Here is a 21,199-nt window from a genome sequence, read left to right as displayed (position 1 = left end):
GGATTAATGGATTTACAAATTACAAATATACTGAGAAAAAAAATCGTTTAAAACAATTGAAATTGCATTAACGTTTAATGCTTTAAACAGATCCATATGAGCCTATCGAACCAAGCAGTAAAGTTTACTGTTTGTACGTTACGTACGAACGTACGTACATTTGTTGATATTATAAAAGCAGTTAATCTTAATGAAATCATTTTAATGTGTGCTCGATAGATCATTTTTTTTTTTCAGTGTATAGATAGATAAAGTACTAAAGTGTTAAACATAATATACACTATACACGTCTAGATAATTATTTATTTATTTATTTTATTATAAGCGCTTCTGTTTATGTAGTTTTATTACCTATTTAACATTGCCCAGTGCAATTCACAAAAGCCGGAGACAACTCCATCCAATTCCAACAACTATTCGTGAATGGAGCCAAATGTACAGGATACGTAATCAATTACCATGCTCCTCGAACAGCGACAGTCATTTGTCAAGTCATTGTGCTATTTGGGAATCGCGATTGAATCGGCGAGTACTTAAACCTAGTAAATCTGATGACAACACAGTGGGCGCGGTAACCGAAAGCACTAAATCTTAATGAAGCTGATTTCATTCAATTACATCATTCCGATCGTAGTTGCGCTTTTCGGAATAGTAGTTTTTTTTTATAGAGATACGACATTACATACTGCTACTGTAATACTGTGAAGATAAGTAGTAGTAGTAGTAGTAGTAAACTCTTTATTGTACAAAAATACATATTAAAAATAACATACAATTAGTAAGAAGTACAAAGGCGAACTTATCCCTTTAAGGGATCTCTTCCAGTTAACCTTTGAGTAGATGAGAGGAGAAAGTGAAAAGAGGGTGACAAATGCAGCAAAATGTACAACAAGGTACCAGAAAGATAAAGAATATAAATACATACAAAATGTATAGGATAAACATACATATATTACACAAAAAGGAATGGGGAAAATACACTAAAAATTTGAAAGAATTAGAAAGATATAAAGCAACTATACAATAGAAATATATACAAATTAATCAGTCAGATCAGATAACCATAGCTTCTTTAACCTCTCCTTGAACGACGCAACCGATTGAAGATAAATACATAAATATTATAGGACATTCTTACACAGATTAACTAAGTCCCACAGTAAGCTCAAGAAGGTTTGTGTTGTAGGTACTCAGACAACGATATATATTATAATATACAAATACATAAATACATAGAAAACACCCAAGACTCAGGAACAAATATCAGTGTGAATCAAACAAATAAATTCCCTTACCAGGATTCGAACCCAGGACCGCGGCTAACAGGCAGGGTCACAACCCACTAGCCCAGACCATCGGCTAGATAGAACTGCCTTTTTCTAAAATTTAGTTTTAACTTTTATTTTATAAGAAACGGTTCCAAATGAAATTTACAAAACTAAACTTTTGTCGCAGCCTGTGCTAAACAATATGTTTTGCTAGTTGTGGAAAGTAAAGCTATTTTCTCATATTTTACTAAGTAATTACGATTTAACAAGTTTACCGCTAGTATTGGAAGTAACAAATAACTTCAATTGACTAAACATTTGTACCTAATCCGTTGACCGTCAGTCCGTCACCAATAAGCAACCTTGTCAACGTAATCACCTGTTCAATCTTTATCTAGTTTAGCAAAGTAACGATTATCTAAATGGGCAATTATTTATGCGTTCTGTCGGGTTACACAATTGATTCAAACAGGGCAATAAATACATTTGAGCAATGCAGGCACCCTTCATGGTAATGAGCGTAAAAGTTGGAAAGTGTGAATGGGACTCGGTAGAGCTAGTAATGTAATGACATGGAATGAACATGAATTTTGTCACAACATAATCATACAGTCTTAAGGATGACTCACACTAGACCGGGCCCAGAGGGCCTACCGCGAACCACGTTCGACGTGTTACCTCCCTGTCACACTTACGTACGAATTTACAAGTGCGACAGAGAGGCAACACGTCGAACGTGGTTCGCGGTAGGCACTCAGCCCGGGTCGAGGCGTACGACATCTGGGGGCACGGCCGTGCCCCCGCCAAGACAAGACAAAGGGCAAAAGGCAGTGCATATCTTTTCTTGGCACGTTTCGTCGTATTTTTGAACCCGCGTAGTTTCGGCTTGTGTCATTGTCTATGACGGCTCATCGGTGATCACGTGGTGCTTTCCATAGAAAATGAAGCACCGGAAGCTCCGGCCCGGCCCCGGTCCGGTCTGACGTGAGTCTTCCTTTATACTATTAGATAGGTATATGACAACCCAAATGAATTAAAGAGTATGTGATAAACATAAACAAAAAATGCCATCTTGTGGCAGGCCACAAGATGGCATTTTTTGTTTATGTTTATCAGAATATAACATTCCATATATAACGTTTATGTTTCCCATTCAGGAATGGGAAACATAAACTGTACATTGACACCAAAGCAAGTGCTGCCCTCTACAGGTCACGTACGTTTTCTTGTCAATTGTAGGTATAGTTGGAAGTTTAAACTTGACAATACTTTTCGCCAATAAACAGGGGGTTCCTGTGCTGCCCCCTACAGTTCATGCACGTTCCCTATAAAGTAATAAAAAGAAAGAAAGGATTGGCGATTCCACCGACAAGAGGTCTTGGGTTATGATGATTGAGGACATACGTACAAAATCTGTGACTCCATAAATTTATAATTTCTTGGTGTTGACACAGAATCGGACCCGCCGATCCGGGCCGCCCACAACAACACGGTCCGAGTCATTCATAAATATCACCACGCAGTTATGCAATTCAAATTAACTGCGCTAAACACTGAGGAATTAAAACGTTAATCTGATAAATAAATAAGGATTTGCAGTAAACGTCTATGGAAGTGTAGTAATTGTATATTTACAAGGTATTAAATATCGATACGGACAAAGTGCCTAAAATACGTACACAGGACCTTATTACCTATTCATTAAGATAGTGTGTACATGTTTTTGGTAATTTGTCCGTGTCGATATTTTTTTACCTTGACTCTACGTATATTTTTTAGAGCGCGTGACTTGCATATCCATGCTGTCGTAGAAATAAATATAAGTAGATTAATAGGTCTATTAATTGTCCACCTACTTCTGAATATAGGTTGCGTATAGGTTATGGGCTTGTCCCGTTGAGATTTGGTTTTAATTTTTGGTTATAATAGGTATCAAAATCCAAAATTGTGAAACGGCCAATCCGCACGACTATATGAATTAAAATATATATATTTGCAAATTTAAAAAATAAAACACAAAATATCTGTCTTAGGACAAAATATCATGATTCGAAAGAGCTTTCAAAGCACGAACTGAAATATTCTAATTTCATCACGCACCATGAAAAGCGACTTGCCAAAAGTAAACTGTCAAATCGACTCTAAAATAACACGTATTTCGGTACTTACATTACAAAGACGCAGAACAGAAGGGCCCCCTTACAAGCCATGTTGGCACGGTTTCACAAATGTATCACCATAACAGTGTATCACTATTTCAATGGCACGTCTAAAAAACACTGAGTCATACGCCGATTTAGCACTTTATAGTTGATTGAACTTTGGTAAATTGTAAAGTTTTTATGGACTGTCAATATTTGAATAGGCGAAACTATTGTTATGAAAAACCTTTAATCAAGTACTTTTGGGTGCACCCAAAAAAATTCTGATCTGGTCGGATGATAACGTGAATTGACTGTTATTAGAATTTGGATCACGACACCGGAACCACGCGGAAAAACTATAAGAATCAAGTCATTCTTATATTTTATAGTCCGCGTAAATGTAAAAGTTTCTTGTTGTGTTTCAACTGTTCTGGTTTCCCATTAGGGAATGTGTTTCTATTTGTCTTCATCTTCATGCGATGTCATCCTGGCTCCGTTTCTGAGCTCAATATTCATTCGGGAACGATCTGCAAGGAAGGGAAACGGGGAGAATTATTCATAGATTTCATGTAGATTTGAAAACGTTAGTGGTATTTTTATTACTTTGTTAGTAAACAAGGGATATAGCGACGATTATTGTAATGAAATATTTACCTAAATCCATAAATTTGTAATTTTGTAAGAAATTGTTTTGAAAAATTAAACGCTCTAAATACTTATATATTTTTACACCCTACACTTTTACTAGACTCATAGATATCCTGATAACGTACATTTGCATAGGAATTTCCTGATGGGATGATGGCGGTACGAGAGCGATAAGGAAATCGACGTTTGGAGCTGATTGCGATACATTTGAGTAGTCCTGGTTATCATGCGTATCTGGATTGGACACTGATGTCTAGCGTATCTTGTTTTTTACCGTATCACTTCACTCAAATTATACAAACGGCAGTATAAATAGGCATTTTCATTAACGGTATTTATATCATTCACCTACATTTTATATGTGCAGGAAAAAGGCTAATATATTATGTAGTAATAAGAAGCAAAAATTGCCTACTACACAGTTATAATGTTCTAATTAATTTAAACGTACTTCTGTCATTCATTTCAGTTCGGTTTAATGTAATCTTTATTATAATATTAAATAAGGTTTTTTAAAAACGCATTACACTAAAAATATAAAGAAAAGTCTAGTCCCTAACAAAAGTGGCTTCACTTTAAACGACTGGCTGATTAGGAACGAGTGCGCACGCCGCGGCTATAAATAAAAAAATAAACTCAAGAACTGCCAATGATCGATCAAATCCTGACATGAAACAAATAACAGTTTATAAATCGTGCATGGATGTAACTGGCCAGTTATGTCAGCGCGCAGGTGATCTTAATCGGATCTTGTAGATAGGTTACGATAAACTACCAACGATTTTGGGCCCTTTGACTGATGATGGCGCTAATGTTCCCAGGAAAAGAAACAGGCGGTTCAAAGACATAGAAAAGGTCAAAGAATGGCTTCGGTAATTTTTCGCAGTGTTTTTTCCAGTGCCTTGGCGCGTATTTGGTGTATTGACGTCAAAAATAAAATGTTTTAAATAAACTAAAAAATGTCGTATAGAGTCTGTGCGGAAAGGGAAGAGTCGTGGAATGTATGGGGCCCAAATACATTCCACGACTCTTCCGAACAGACAAGAGGGATCGATCACGAATTTTAGACTAAGAGTTAGGTATTCGTTGGTAGATTAGTAACGTTAAGTACTTCAGATTGGTAGAGACCTAAATGTTTTTTTTATCTGGATTATTATGATGTTATCCATACTTAAAATTAACTTGTTTTACAGTACATGTATTTTGCCTTTACTCGAGCACAGTAAAATTATTATTTCATATGACAATCAATAAAAAAGCAACTAGAACACATTCCACAGCTTCATAGAACTGTTTGGAGTTAATTACATTTAATGGCAACCAGCGTATCCTAGTTTAAGTGGTTGGCGACCGGAAGACTTCGTTGCCGTGGTCTAGCGGAAACATTAAACCAAAGCGTGACTACAGCATTCCATTTTATTATTTTATTACCGCTTTTTACCTTAGAAAAGTTTTTCTCAATTGACTGTAAGTTATTTCTTCTAACAGGTATAGATGGCGATATAGCGAATTGGCAGTAAACATTTTTTTTTATTATAATTGTCACTGTTCTAATTGCGACTCACTTCATTTGGATTTGATTAAGTAGAAACATTGACTAAATTAACTAACATTTATAGACGGGTCTAACGCGCAATTTATTCAATTACCTTCGCGTTAGACCCGTCTATAAATGTGAGTTAATATGTGTTCAAAACGTGTGTTTTAAATACATATTATATTGACTAAATTTTCTTTAAACTCGTATGCACGAGAATACATAAATATGTAGGTGTGTTTATTTTTACAACTCGGTGATAACTTGATAAGGTAAATATTAATGGAGCCCTAAACCATTTTTTACCGTCATTCTATTAAATGAAACCTAAATTCTGTAAAATGCTGTTGTATTGTGAAGTATATGTAGGTATATTCTACATGAAATATACTTATATAAATGATTGTACCTATACCTATCCATTTTTTGTCATATTCAATAATAACACACACCTAATACCATTGCTACCCATATGAAATATAATGTAACACTTATAAGCGTTTTTGTTTCCATAGAATTCGTGTCGATCGAAGGTTTAACAGTAAAAAGCCCACTCGAAAAACAACCGTAATTATACCATGTCAGTGAACAGTAGCTACCTACTTAATAGACGTTCGATTGACTCATAAATGCAAAAAAAAAACAATTTATTACTTTGCCTCATTGATATAGAATAAAGAACTGGATACCCAATCAGCCGCAAAAAATGGCCCCACAAAAGTAACGTTAAAACAGATCACGCGTTACTTTTTCGTTTAGTCTTGTTTGAAACGCTCAAATGTGAAGTTGTCAACAATTACGAAATGTGCCGTTAAAATATGTAAAAATAACAATGATAAAACAAGGAAAAAGGATGGAATGTATTTCTTTCGGTTAGTTCTTTGGATAGCATTACATAATTTATGTAATCTGGTGGTAATTATATGGTTTTGAATAAATTAATTTGTTAGTACCAAAGAAGGGATGTCAGAAACAAAAATCTAATGAGTCGATGTGAGGTCAATATTTTTTTATATTTTTATATGGAATTCGTAAGGAATAATATTATGTTTAAATTCAAAATTTCCAAGAAAACTTATGCGACTTGCAAAGTGGACTGCTATTTAATTATAGCAAGAGATAGGGGTGATGCAGTTTTAAACAAGGCAAAACGGCAGTTGTGTGTTCGGCCCATTTCCCTGTTTCCGACATATACACCACCAATAAGGGCTTATATCGACTAACTGTAAATGCTAAACCTGTCTGAACACAGTAACAACCACAGGATTTTTTTATAAAGTATGGACTTTATAAAAAAAATCCAATCAGTACCTACATATAAATGTCCCCGTGCACCCGTGCGATGAGTAAATGTAGATCTAAAATACACAGTTATTTTATTTAATAAGTTGAATTTATTTCAAAGAAATTAGTATTTAAAGATGTATACTTACTTATTAAAAATTAAATTTGTTTGAATTTGAACCACGATTTAATTTTATTTGAGCTCCCGATTAAATTAAATTTGTTTTATTTATTACTTCAATTGGTTTTTCTGTACAGTAATACCTATTAAAGTGTACCAAAGTGACTCCATTCGTTCATTATTCTCGTTTGACGTTGTTTGACGTAAATACGTTACGTTTAGTGCCATCGGACTAATTTTTTTAACAGTGTTGGTACTTATGTTTGCAAATTTGACACTTAATGCTTACGACATTAAGCTCTTTTCTGTACGAAACATTTATCTTGACTCAAAATTAACGTAAGCGTTTTTATCATCAATGCAAATGGTGCGAAACGTCATTGGGATCCACATTTGTTGACGTTTTTGTTCTGCTTTGTGTGTCTAATTCTTTTATATTAAGTCAGTGCTTTGCCTGTATAAAAACTAACAATCGAATCTATTGTTCATTTTTAGGGTTCCGTACCCAAAGGGTAAAAACGGGACCCTATTACTAAGACTCCGCTGTCCGTCCGTCCGTCCGTCCGTCCGTCCGTCCGTCCGTCTGTCACCAGGCTGTATCTCACGAACCGTGATAGCTAGACAGTTGAAATTTTCACAGATGATGTATTTCTGTTGCCGCTATAACAACAAATACTAAAAACAGAATAAAATAAAGATTTAAGTGGGGCTCCCATACAACAAACGTGATTTTTGACCGAAGTTAAGCAACGTCGGGCGGGGTCAGTACTTGGATGGGTGACCTTTTTTTGCTTGTTTTGGCTCGATATTTGTTTATGGTGCGCGAGTCCGACTCGCACTTGGCCGGGTTTTAAACGTGATTTGATAGTCAGTCTTATTGTATCAATTGATTTATAAATACCTACTGCAATAATTATCGCTTTGAAACACTGTAATATTTAGATCATGTTTTTAATATTTACTCGAAGGACACACTCACTCTAATAATATCTGAAGCTCATAATTATAATACATATGCGACAATGACAATTTATGATGTTAATTAAAATGTCACGGAGGTTTAAGTACATACAAAGATCATGATTAACACAATCGGTGCGGCAGCGCGAAACCCAAACTTACTGCCAGTGCGTTACGAGTCATATACTTCCCGTATTGAGAAAGCCAAATTTGCGGCACGACCTACATTTTCCCGTACCATGTCCTGACTTAAAAGGTCCCTACAGACCTGGAATGTTATCGATTTGAACTAAAAGTCATTCTGATCAATAGACTATATCCTTGTGTATATACCTACAGCTGCCGGCGCCCGCGGATCTGTATAAAATTCCAAAACATATAGGCATTTTTCAAAACCCTTAATTTTATGGGAGTTTTAACCACCGCCGCACCGGGCGTAAGACAAGCGCAGATAAGTAGCTGCCGCACCGGCGGAAAGTCTAATACGGCCAAATGCTTCCCGTAACGCACTGAATGTGTTAAACTTTAATTGTAGGTACCTTTGGACCATGTTACATGTTTTTAATAAGCCACTTCTATGCCTGTGGTTGCCGGGTAAAATAATGCCTTTTAGCTGATATTGTGCAAGTTTTATGGCATACCATGGCCTGTCATAGAAGGTATTATTTAACGGGAAGATATTTTAAGTAAGTGATTTTTTTTACTTGTTTAACCACTCATGGTCTATACAGTCATCGCAGTCGATGTAGGCTGTAGACTACCACCTCAAAATACCTCTTTAGTCGCTGCAACTATCACCTGCAAAGATGCTGTGGCCAATGATGATGATAACCACTTAAAAATCACTGGATCATTTGTAGTATGTACTCGTATATGGAAGTTACAAAACAAAACCTAGGTCTAATTCCATGCTTTTCAAAACGTTACTCCGTATGTCGGATAGGTGGTCTGCGTCAGCTGACGGCGCGCAGACGATCCGATCCGACAGCTGACACGACAACTTGATAGCGTTGGGATACTATTCCTGGATTAGACCGCTTTCGTAATCTGCGATATTGACGCCATTTTCAACGGTAATGTAAGGGTTAAATAGTTTAAATAGAAAATTTGTGGTGTAAACTAAATAGTTTGTCTTATTGTGATTTTATGATTCTCTTATTAGAACTATTATGATTATTATCCTAGTTCTGATTAGGTTCTGAGTATGTCACCCACAATCTAGGTGTAGGATTAAAATAAAATAGGTCATCATGAATTCGAATATCAAACCGTATCCGAAAATTTACTGTTGTTCTGATGAACTGATTATAATATGATAATTAATACGCATCTGCATAAATTATAATTAATTAATAAAGTTCAAATAATGAATTGAATCTGACTAACATGACAAAACAATTTGTGGTCAGAAGTAGGTAATTATGATAATCCATTGTAGAAATGGATCCAAATACGATTTTATAATATTTTTATGACATCTGCATATCTGATCTCGTATAACGTTTTGGACCCTACAGTCCGTTTAGCGAAGAAAATGAAAATGAAAGCCATTTGAACTCCCACGCATTTTATAATGAAGATCATAAAGTTGATGTTTTAGTAAGCACTGAAATGTGGACCACCGACTTGACATAAATGTCTGATTTCTCTTTGATATAGTACCTATATCTTTCAATAACAGTCAAGAAAACCCGAACGAAAACACAATTAACTTTTCAAATCAGGCATTTTTGAAAGAAGATAAAAAAATGTGACCAAATCTAGCGCAATGAATACCTAATATCATAAAATTATGAGGATGTTCTAAATAAAAAAAAACATTTCATTATACAATGTTGCAACTAGGAACAAAGATGCATAAACCTATTAACACTGTACAAACTGTTAGTAATTTAATATATTAAGCAATTATAATAGAGATATTGCTCGCATTGGTAATTCAAATATAGTAGATGCCATGGAAGATATCTGGTCCAATTTATTTACATGCATTTAACTAGTACTAACTCGACCTCAAGGCGAGATAACAAATCAACTTTACTGACGTTTCAATTTGTATATTGACACGTTTTTAATCTTCCCACATTGTTTATGTGTTCGGAAGCACTTGAGTATTTGTCTTAATAAATTTCTCTCATAGTTTTGAACACCCTAACTTCGTTCACTGTATCAATCATAAATCTTCACTTGTTTTTTACATCGACTGTATCAGTGACGTATCATTTATTACACATATCGAATTAGTTTGAATTAGAAGATTATGTAATTGAATTTTGTGTTTCTGTTTTGTTTTATTTTTTCGTTGTCATGCTTTCTATTGAGGGGTCAAGGTTGTCTGTTTACGGGTAATTGTATGAATTCAGAATTTCTTTTTATAAAAATTATGAATTACTTATTTTCTCGAATGTTTGAGTGTGCCGATAATAATATTTGTATATCAGTGTCACTAATATTACTCAAAGCGTACCTAGGAGGGACTCCACGGCAATTTGTATGCTTTAGGAAGCTTGTATTTTGCGTTGGTATGTATAAATAAGTACATGCAAGTTTAATTTTTTACGTCTTACTTTAAATACTATTTATAAAAATGTTTAGTTTTCATTTTATAGATTTAATAAGCATGTAGGTATAAGGTATTCATAATGGGGTGTTGGTCCCTGAATCAAAATTTAAATGAAATGAACTACTGTGTAAGCAGCATGTAGCAGTCAGGTAACAACTATGCACATTTTGATTTAGTTATTGTACGCGTTGTGTCATAATTGAGACATAACTTCTGCAAAACAAATTTTATTCATCGTGCAAAAGCCCTATTACTAGCCACTTTAGCAAGAATTGACGGCTTGAGTGCCACATTACTAGTCACACAAGTGATGAAGCCTAGAATTGCCTTCACACAATAGCACATAAGTGCACAATGGCACATGTAATAACTCATTACTTGTATTGTAGGTAAGGGCTGCACGACATAATGTTAACAAGTTTGTGCTAGTAGCCAATTTTAGATGACTATGGGGTTTTAAGGTGACTTAATACTACCCGACATTTGATCTGTTCCTAAGACACCCTGCTAACTTCTTAACTTTTTTTAGGTTAGACATATAAGAGATGGTGATGACAAGAGACGTTCGGTAATCTACCAATTGCATTGTGTTGCAAAGATGTGAATTACAAGTAGTTCTATTAGTTGATCCCGCACGTCTCTACTCATCTCATATTACGTTAGCTTTTCTCTAGGTTTATTCGTAACTTGTTTACTTAACACGCTGTATAAGATTACATCACACTGATAATCTGATAATCAAAGAATTAACTAGAAATACGGTTAAACTCGCAAAACGTAACTCAGATGGCGCTGCAGTTAAACCAACAGTTACAATGACAAATCAGATTGTTTCGAAAAATATCTGCTAACATTCGAAGTCGGATCAGACCTGGCAGTGATTATGTATGGCTGCGAAATACAAAATGCAGCACTAGGTACAGGTACATCCCAGACCCTCCGCCAGTTATTTGTTGGACTTGAGTGCTTTCGCGATCGTCAAAATTCTGATAGTCTATCATTGCATGCAATAAGTAGGAGAATTAGACATTTACAAGGAGTTAGTTTAGTTTATCGTCGTCGTCGTGGACGGTAGTTGGAGGTGGCCCTGACTCCATTAATTAATAATATTTCATCACGTTATAGTTTAATTAGAAATTTATCAATACCTACCTACCAACTCAAAAATATTTACCATGACCGAAATTATAAAGAAATGGTGTCAACTTGTCTATTGTCAAGTGTTCTAAAGTGTGAAATATGTGTGCTTCAGTGCGCCAGCTGGGTAAATACACAAACTAAATGTAGTAATTATGTCAAAATGAACAACCGATTTTGTGGTATTGTGAGTGATGCGACAGGAGTAATAACTTTTAAATAATAATATGTATGTACAATACCAGGAATATACTAAATAAAACCAAAATTTTACGAGGTATTCCTAATGTAATCAACTTATCACAGTTAATAAAAAAAAATAGTTCACTCACCCATTTTGGAACTACGATGTTGAACATTAAGTCGGACGTGAATAAAATAATACTTATATAAAATAAAGATAATTATACTTGTTGTTTATAAAATTTCACACTTGTTTACCTATCTAATCTTATCTAACCTGATGCAACTTTCTGAACATTCTATGCAAAAATACTTGTAAATGAAAGGTGAAAAATACAGAGTGGGCCCCAACAATAACTATGTTTGAATTTATAGTTATTAAAACTAAAACAGTAAAATATGATATAGAATGAAAGCGAACTTAACATAATAAGCCATATGCCATACAGGGATACCCTTTTTGAAGCTTTTTTATGATATACGAAGTACGCCCTTTAGCTTATTTAGGGCCTTTACATAAGGTTCAAAATTGTACCGCTTCTAATTTCGAATAACTGCTTTTTGCCTCATAACATAAAGAAACAAATACTTGCATAAACAACGTGTTCGCTTGTACCTGCTATTCACACCAATCTGTGTAAAATAAAAGGTCGTATCTTTACTGGGAATCGATCACTTCTATATATTTTTTAATATTAATGTGTAGTGAGTCAGGCGGGTATCAGTGACCGATTATGGCAGATCGATAACCTTATCGTGTTTTCATGATACAATAAAATTGATTATGCGAAGTGTGATTTGTGAAAATGTGTCATGTTTGTTAGGTAGCTATTGTTCTAACTGAAGCGTTGATGCGACAATGCGCGACGTACGCACTCGTAAACATTAACTTTAACATGGGGTTAAAGGTTCCAAAATGAAAGTGAAAGGCATTTTACAATTCACTTATGAATTTCAAAAACATACCACACGCGGCAACGATTATATAATAGCACGGCCCGTACCGGCGCAAGAAACTATGCAGGTCGCGTTTACAAAAATAAAAATAACTACATCAAATCTTATAATTACCTGCGTACTTCTTCTAGAAAATATATTAAAAAAATACAGTCTTATTATTAAAATGAGTTTATTGAGACAATAATATTTACAAAAGGAAAAGAAAATAAATAATTTAATGAAATAAATACGAATAAATATTAATAAATCCGACGGATTGACGAAATACCTGCATAAAACATTTGAAATTTCATTCTTACCTTCGAATTTTACGCAGTTGGGAATCATGCGTCCATTTGGTATTGAAATAATTTAGGGGAGAGGGGGGCAGCTATCACTGGAGGCAGCTTAGAACAACTGCGTTTAAAAATTTATTTTTGATGCGATAATGATCCAAACCCATATTTAGGGCTTGCAACATTGACCCACACAACTGTCACCTGACAAATTTGACGTTTGACAGAACATGAACGAACAAGTAGCTTAGTTTGTTTTCGATGCTACCCGTTAGCGGTATTTGTGCAGATTTGTAAGGTTTCTCAGGCTGTATTTGAAGGAAGTGGTAAGTGAAACTTAATTTATTAGATAGAACAATCTATTCTGTTTAGTGACGAAGGATGAATAATCAGAATTTGTAATGTTTCTGGAAAATAACGACGTATATTCTTTTTAAATAGGGGTTGGGGTAGTTTTGAAAAAAAAAATAGGAGGCAGTTTTGATTAGCAGTCTGTTCAAAACTACCCCAGCTATAAGAAATGTTCATATCTGCCCCGATATTAACTGACATGGAGGTAAGTACCTAAATTGAACCAGTACCTAATAATATTTTAGTAAATGCTAATAATGCATTTACCAAAATTCCATGAACTACCTAAGTGCAGTGCTTATTACGTTTAGTCTATGTTTGATAAAATATTTATTAGAATTCTGTATTTACAATACAAAATATTAAATTAGTGTAATATAAATAATTATAAAATTGCAATTTATTGATTTAACCAAAATATAATAAATACTCATATTTTAATCCGCTGTTCAAAACATTATTGTGGTAGATTTTAACAATGGTATTTGCAAAACTGCCTCAAGGGGGTAGCTTTAGTAAGATTTCAATACTTTTCAAAGGTACCCCCACTGAGGCACCTTTGAACACTCCAAAAAACATTAATGTACAAAACTAGCCCATCTTTGTTGTAACTGCAAATTATACAATTAAAATGTTAACTCGATTATTTTTAGTGACAAACTGTACTAAGTACAGATAAAAAAAAACACGGATATCTCGATATTGTTGCCTTTACAGCCCATATTTCAAATCTGCCCAACGTAAGTTCAAAGCCACCCCCTCTTGGGGCAGTATCGAACATTATTCCTTGAGTTGCAAAAATCTAATTTGTACTTTTATCTTTAGCTTTATATAATTGTGGAAATGTAGTAATTACATAGGTTAATAACGTAGGTTGTTGTGTAGAGACTTAAAACAGGTTTCTGTAGGTAATATTTTGAACTATGACCATTAATGTAAAAAGTGTACTAGGCTGCCCCCCTCTCCCCCACCTACTACGATATTAAAACCGTCTTATTATTAAAATTAAACTATTAAAAATAACATTTGGTTATTTGGCACTCGGCAAATAAACAGGCTACAATTTGTTCCGATGTGATCAAACAATAATGAAACATATCTCCATGGGTCAAGGTCCATATTCGAACATCCGTCCCCAACCACGATGTTTCATTCACAATCTGTCGTAATCGTAGCGGCGTGCTAAAGACAATATTACTAACCATAGACTAGGAATCCTCTAGACGGAGTTTAGAGCAATTATTTCATGAAACCGATGCTTCCAAAAATACGGGGGTGCGGGGGGACGAGGTGAGCGAATCCCGTGCCGTGATTGGTCCGTTCAAAGACACGGACCAATCACGGCACGGGATTGACTCGAAGATGGAGTAAAACTACCGTATAAGTGGCAGAGGGGGTAGCGTTACTATGCTCAGTCTAGAGGATGTCTTGTCTGTGTTACTAACAGATAACGTAATAATTAGGTTATCATGGTAACCCAAGAGTGTAAATAGATCGCGTGAAATAAGCAATACAAGCTTGTCTAGCGTGATGTTGACGCGATAATAATTTTTATTTTTAAGTTAAATGAACCTAGCCGCCGCCATACAATTGAAGATACGCTCTCATTTCAAAACGACATTTTGAAATATCGTGAAATTTGACATGTACATTCAAGTAACATACATCTAAGTCTTAGTATGTACTAGCTTCCGTTGCTGGAAATTGATATAAAAAGAAAATACCTACCTAGAGCGAGTATAAGTTTTGTGTATAAACTTTCTACTCTGCGATTTTTTGTTTTAAGCTCTTGAGTCGCTGAAAACTGAAATCTATAGGAACTGCCCGCTCAAAACAAAAAAAAAATACATATTATAAAACGTTAATACCAGAAGCTTTACTAAAATGGAGAAATAATAAATAATATCTGGGAGACCGAGCTTTGCTCAGAAAACATAAAAACTTAAAAATGCTATATCGATTTTTCACCCCCGAAAACCCCCGTATAGCAAATTTCATCGAAATCGTTAGAGCCGTTTCGGAGATGTACAAGAATTGCTCGTTTAAAGGTATACGATACCTCTATAACAAAAGCGGCCAAGTGCGAGTCGGACTCGCCCATGAAGGGTTCCGTATTTAGGCGATTTATGACGTATAAAAAAAAACTACTTACTAGATCTCGTTCAAACCAATTTTCGGTGGAAGTTTACATGGTAATGTACATCATATATTTTTTTTAGTATTATGATTCTCTTATTTTAGAAGTTACAGGGGGGGGGGACACACATTTTACCACTTTGGAAGTGTCTCTCGCGCAAACTATTCAGTTTAGAAAAAAATGATATTAGAAACCTCAATATCATTTTTGAAGACCTATCCATAGATACCCCACACGTATGGGTTTGATGAAAAAAAATTTTTCGAGTTTCAGTTCGAAGTATGGGGAACCCCAAAAATTTATTGTTTTTTTCTATTTTTGTGTGAAAATCTTAATGCGGTTCACAGAATACATCTACTTACCAAGTTTCAACAGTATAGTTCTTATAGTTTCGGAGAAAAGTGGCTGTGACATACGGACGGACAGACAGACGGACAGACGGACAGACGGACAGACGGACAGACAGACAGACAGACAGACAGACAGACAGACAGACATGACGAATCTATAAGGGTTCCGTTTTTTGCCATTTGGCTACGGAACCCTAAAAACTGCTGCTGAACCAATCGAGCACCTTTATTGAGACTTCGCCTTCGTTATAGTGGATTTTTTCTTAATTGCTGTAGTTACTAGTTGGCTACTATCCAATTACTGTCAGCAACTATGTAAGACGTTTATAAAAAGAATTATTCCAAACCAATGTGCACTTTACACTATTGAGTTTAAAGTACAAAATTTTCTGAAAGTATAAATTTTTTGTCAAAAATAAAAGTAACCGCGGTGACCACACATGAAGAAACAATACAAAAAGTAGCTTGTCAACTGTAAATAGGAATATAAATGAGGAAAACGTTAATTCTATGTATAGTTACATGTTAGTGCTTTGTTAATGCAGTTTTAGTGACCTAGGTTTCTAAGTTCTTTGTTCAGTCTAGCATTTTATGCATGCGCTGTCAGAGAAAGTTTTCAAAAGGTGAATACTTATGTAAGGAACACAAATTATAAAAGTACAAATAATATACTTTTGCAATTCCACTACAATAATTAATGGCTAATAATAACATAATAATATAGGTACATAAATCCAAATATTTGTAGCACGTACATTTTTTTAGTTTTTTTTCTTTACCCTTTTAAACTTTATTCATGTCAGACGCGGTAAACAATAAATATTTTTTTTGTAGCAATTTACCTACTAGTTTTTCTACGATCTATGAAACATTATATAGCAGGTTGATTAATAAAATGTGTAGGTACCAAAACGCGCTTAATTTTATTACTGCTTATTACCATCGATATTATATAGCGACTAAAAATTCAAGTGAGTAAAAACTGTATAAACTGCTTACGCTGCTGCCGTTGTCGTATAAACTGCTTATTACCATTAAAATTATATAAATCAGTAGAAAAAATGTAGGTTATTCTCGCTGCTTTAGTTGGGCATTTTCGCGAGAAGAGATCTAAGTAATCAACTTTTTTTCTAAGGTAGGTAAATTTAATATTTTTCCTACTCAGAATAACAAGGTCTTTAAATCTAGGAGAAAAAAGGTAGGAGAAAAAAATGTATCAAAATTTTCAGTAAGTAATTTTACTTTGGTACTCTCTATTTTGTAACCGCAGTACAAAGTGTTTGAAATATGGATATACGAATACGGATTGGAAAAATAAAATTTGGGACGATTTTTTTTGAAAACATTAAATTTAGGTACCTATTTTAGAAAAAAAGTTGCTTGTATCTCTTCTCGCGAAAATGCCCAGTTCGCATTTTAAAATGGTGGTGGTAATATTTTTATTACTCTACCGACACCATCCTGCATTAGTACCATCCTACCTGAGTGCTATTATAAAAGAGAAACTAAGATGCTGCCAACCTCACACCGTATTTAGACAGGGCTGGAGAGTTTCAATTAAATCGGCGTCGTGTGAAGGAATCTTAACAACTAATTGGCCTTTCTCTATATTATCAACGTTGCAGGTAAGTCTGTTTTTCTGCTCCGTGTAATATGTCCCGCTCAAAAGGTGATTGATAAAATGTATCTGCTAAATTTAAAAAAAGTAGGTATAGTTGTTTTTTGAGGTAAAGTTCCAGTTGTTGTATTTATTGTCATACGATTTGAAACTATGAAACTTTAACCCTTTTAACGCCAAGATTACGTACCCTTTCAAGGTGTCGTTACTTGTCGTCCCTATAACATTAAATATGTTTGATATTATATTAGCCTAATATTTATTACTAATAATGTTGGCGGGTTAATAAAGGTTTTGTGATAAGTTTTTAGGTATAACTAATATCAAAGTCTGGCACACGTAATAGGGGTATGTTGGTTATCGCATACGCGTATTTTTATCACACATGCAAACCGTAACGTGCAGAATTACGCACGCTAATAAAAGTGCAGTTTTCAACGCACTATCACCAACGGCCTACATGCACGCCCAATGGAAAAGTCACACGATTCTGGCCCGTTAAAACATCCGATAATAGAGCTTATCGGGACGCGCAGGACACTTTGCCGTCCTAGGCCAGAAAGACATAAGTTGCCATGAGAATGGGGTAGAGATGATGCTTTTTGAAACTAGTGACAGTTTTATGGCGATGTGTGTCCAACGTTTGCGTCATGAAGCTGTAAAACGTAATTATTTGGTAACTTCATCTCACTAAACTAACATTGGCGTATGGGACAGAATATATAATCCATGACCTGTATTGTTTTCTGAGAATTACTGCTTTACTTAATAGTACCTACTTATAAACGGTAATGCTTTATTAAAATTTCGTGTTGAACTCTGGAAAAACCTAATTACTGATCACAATAATCATTTTCATGGAAATCGTAACAGTTTTGTTGTTTCAGTATTTGTGTAACTTTTGCATATTGGTCAATAATAGGACAAAATTGACTTAAACGTATGACGTGACGTGACATGTAGGTATGTACATGTAATAAAAAAATATTTAGATTATAATTAGTACATCAAAGTATTCTCAAAAATTCACATACCCAACCTTTATAACATTTTTTTTTGGTCGCTCTAGTAAACTCAGTAGGCATAACCTATTTATTTAACAAATTGCCTCTCTTCATTAGACTTTATGTATGTAAACACTTTATTGTACATAAGACAGGTTAAGATACAATTAAAAGAAAGTATACAATGTACAAAGGCGAACTTGTCCCTATAAGGGATCTCTTCCAGTCAACCTTTGAGCAATTGAGAGTAGACAAATGAAAATGACAGACAAACGAACACATGTACAGAAAAGTAAATTATGGTTCAATTATTACCCAAGTAAATAATTAAAACCTTTAGCCTACATTCTAATATAAATACACATATATAATACATATTAATATGAATACATACATATAAATAAATATATACATAAACATAATAGACTTTAGACGTGGGCTTAAACGACGCGAGGTCCATTATTGAATAAAAAAAAGTTACAAAAACTTTAATCCCCTGTTTGACACAAATGGCATCATCCATCACTATGCAAACTTCTTATTTAAATACCTTGTTAGTATCAGAGGTTATTCACCTAGCTACCTGTTAATGGTTTGGTTACATAAAAATTTCATTGCTTACAACTAACACTTTAACAAGTAACAATAGTTTAAAATGCGCGTAATGGTAGTACGCATTTGTTACCATATTGAACTTATACTAGGTTAATGAAACTGGGTTGAGAATTAATTGTTTTAAAACGCTTTTCAATACAAGGACGGGCACGATTCTCGAGTGCGCTATTCAAAATAACGGATTAGCTTTCAATAGTTTCTATTTCTGTATGATTATTAGAACAATAAAATTGTGACTGTATTGTTATTTATTATGGACATAAGTTCAGTATTTATGATATATGCCGCTCTATGAGTAGGTAACTGTTCGTAACTTAAATTATTATTTTTAATTCATGTTAAATTGTTTTAAAAAATGTGCATGTTAAAAAAGTGCATCTATTGATATTAAATTTCACGTGTTTCATTCATAATAATATGATAGATTAGATTAGAGATAGATAGGTAAAATTATTATAAAAAACAAACCTCTGTTCTCTCTGTTCACTAAAAATCATTCAGTACCATTAACACGTGTCATGGAACACTGGCTGTATACTTGTATAAGTAGTCTATGATTCGTAACTTTTAAAAAGTTCGCGATGTTTTCCCGCGCGCTCGCCGGGCGACTGATACGTCCTTGCATAGGCGCGTCGTACGGAATACTGTACGGAGTGTAACAGACGTACCTCCTGCTGTAATGAAAACCTCTAGTAGATTTTTACTGAATGTAAATTGTTCCCTCGTGTTCAGTTGCGCGTGTGAGTGTTTTTGAACGTGTCGTTTTTCTTTTACAGTTCGACATTGGTTGTAATCTATTATGATTCTCTTAAATTCATCTTCAGTGATTTATTACCTATTCAAAGTGTAACAGACAGAAAAGAAGTCATATTATTAACTTCTTAATTTGATACTATAGGAAGTTTTTGGACTAAGTTGTATTGTTATTTTTTCTAAATTTTAAACGATACAGTAGTCTTATCCGTGTAATTAAAGGGCTGTCAAAATAAAATACAAACGTTTGACTGATTTTAATGTAATCAGAGTAAAGGTTGACTCACCTTAGACCGGGCCGTGTCCAGGCCGGAGCTTCCGGCGCATCGTTTTCTATGGAAAGCATCACGTGATCACCTGTCGTGTCATAGAAAAGTAAGTGCCGGAAGCTCCGGCCCGGACACGGCCCGGTCTAACGTGAGTCATCCTTAATAAAACAATTTTTTTTATAACATAAAAATAAGATACGGACGCATTTTAGGTAATAATGTCTAAGCATTGTGTTATCTCCCTTATCTTAATTTAATTACTTCTATTATCCCGATAATTAATTGGTGGATGGTTCCATTTAAAACAGTTAATATCATACAGATCGCGAGGGGAGAATCCTCATCATGTCTCTGACTTCAAATTAAGACAATTTGTGGTTAAGGCTTCAATCCACTCGTAGTGTATAGATAGAGCATATTAGCGTCACTTCTATTTAGCGTAGGACAGTATTACAAATAGGGTTGCCATACGTCAGGATTTCCCCTGCCATACTTGTATATTTTTAGTCCTTGGCCAGGATTGAGGGCGGACTTGGCTAGTGACAGTGTTTTTAGAAACCTCAACTAACCACTAGAAGTCAGCTAAAAGTGTGGAGTTGGGCGAAGGAAAGGGAAAAGGTCATGCTGTAGCTACACTAGCTACCTATAGCATATGGTGACGAGTTATGGGGCTAATAGTAGCTCACGAATTTTTTTGGAATGATGAATTTATTTTGGGTGAAAAGATCGTCTAGGAAATGTCAGGATTTTAAGGGAAATGTCCGGATTTTTCTCAGGATCTTCAGCTTTTTCATATGGCAATACTTTTTCGAATGTCGGCCGTAGCCAGCATTACCTACTGTTGCAGTGTTGATGGAGGTGGGCGATGTAACTAACAATAATTGTATTCGCAAAATATGGAGTGAAGATTTAGTTACAGACCTCCTGAGGAATTTCCTTTGCACTATAATGATATGAGGTTCTTCAAGATGCGAGTATGCAGTGTTGTCAAGGGTCGGCAATGAATAAAAGGCTTCTCCGAT

General features: G+C 34.7%; 1 protein-coding gene across 1 annotated transcript in view; it reads right to left on the bottom strand.

The window, feature by feature from the left end:
- Positions 1-19,781, bottom strand: part of LOC134655377 (thrombospondin type-1 domain-containing protein 4-like) — a 170,101-nt gene extending 150,320 nt beyond the window's left edge. The window contains exons 1-2 of the mRNA XM_063510831.1: positions 19,624-19,781; positions 3,438-3,939 (exon numbers count right to left, since the gene is read on the bottom strand). Coding sequence (XP_063366901.1) covers positions 3,438-3,478 — 41 coding nt within the window. The 5' untranslated portion in view covers positions 3,479-3,939; positions 19,624-19,781. The remainder of the gene's footprint in view (positions 1-3,437; positions 3,940-19,623) is intronic.
- Positions 19,782-21,199: the final 1,418 nt, after the last annotated feature.

Source organism: Cydia amplana, chromosome 16 (assembly GCF_948474715.1).
Source record: "Cydia amplana chromosome 16, ilCydAmpl1.1, whole genome shotgun sequence".
Classification (NCBI taxonomy): Eukaryota; Metazoa; Arthropoda; class Insecta; order Lepidoptera; family Tortricidae; genus Cydia; species Cydia amplana.
Note: the sequence above shows the minus strand (reverse complement) of the source record. Positions and strands in the feature narration are given on the sequence as shown.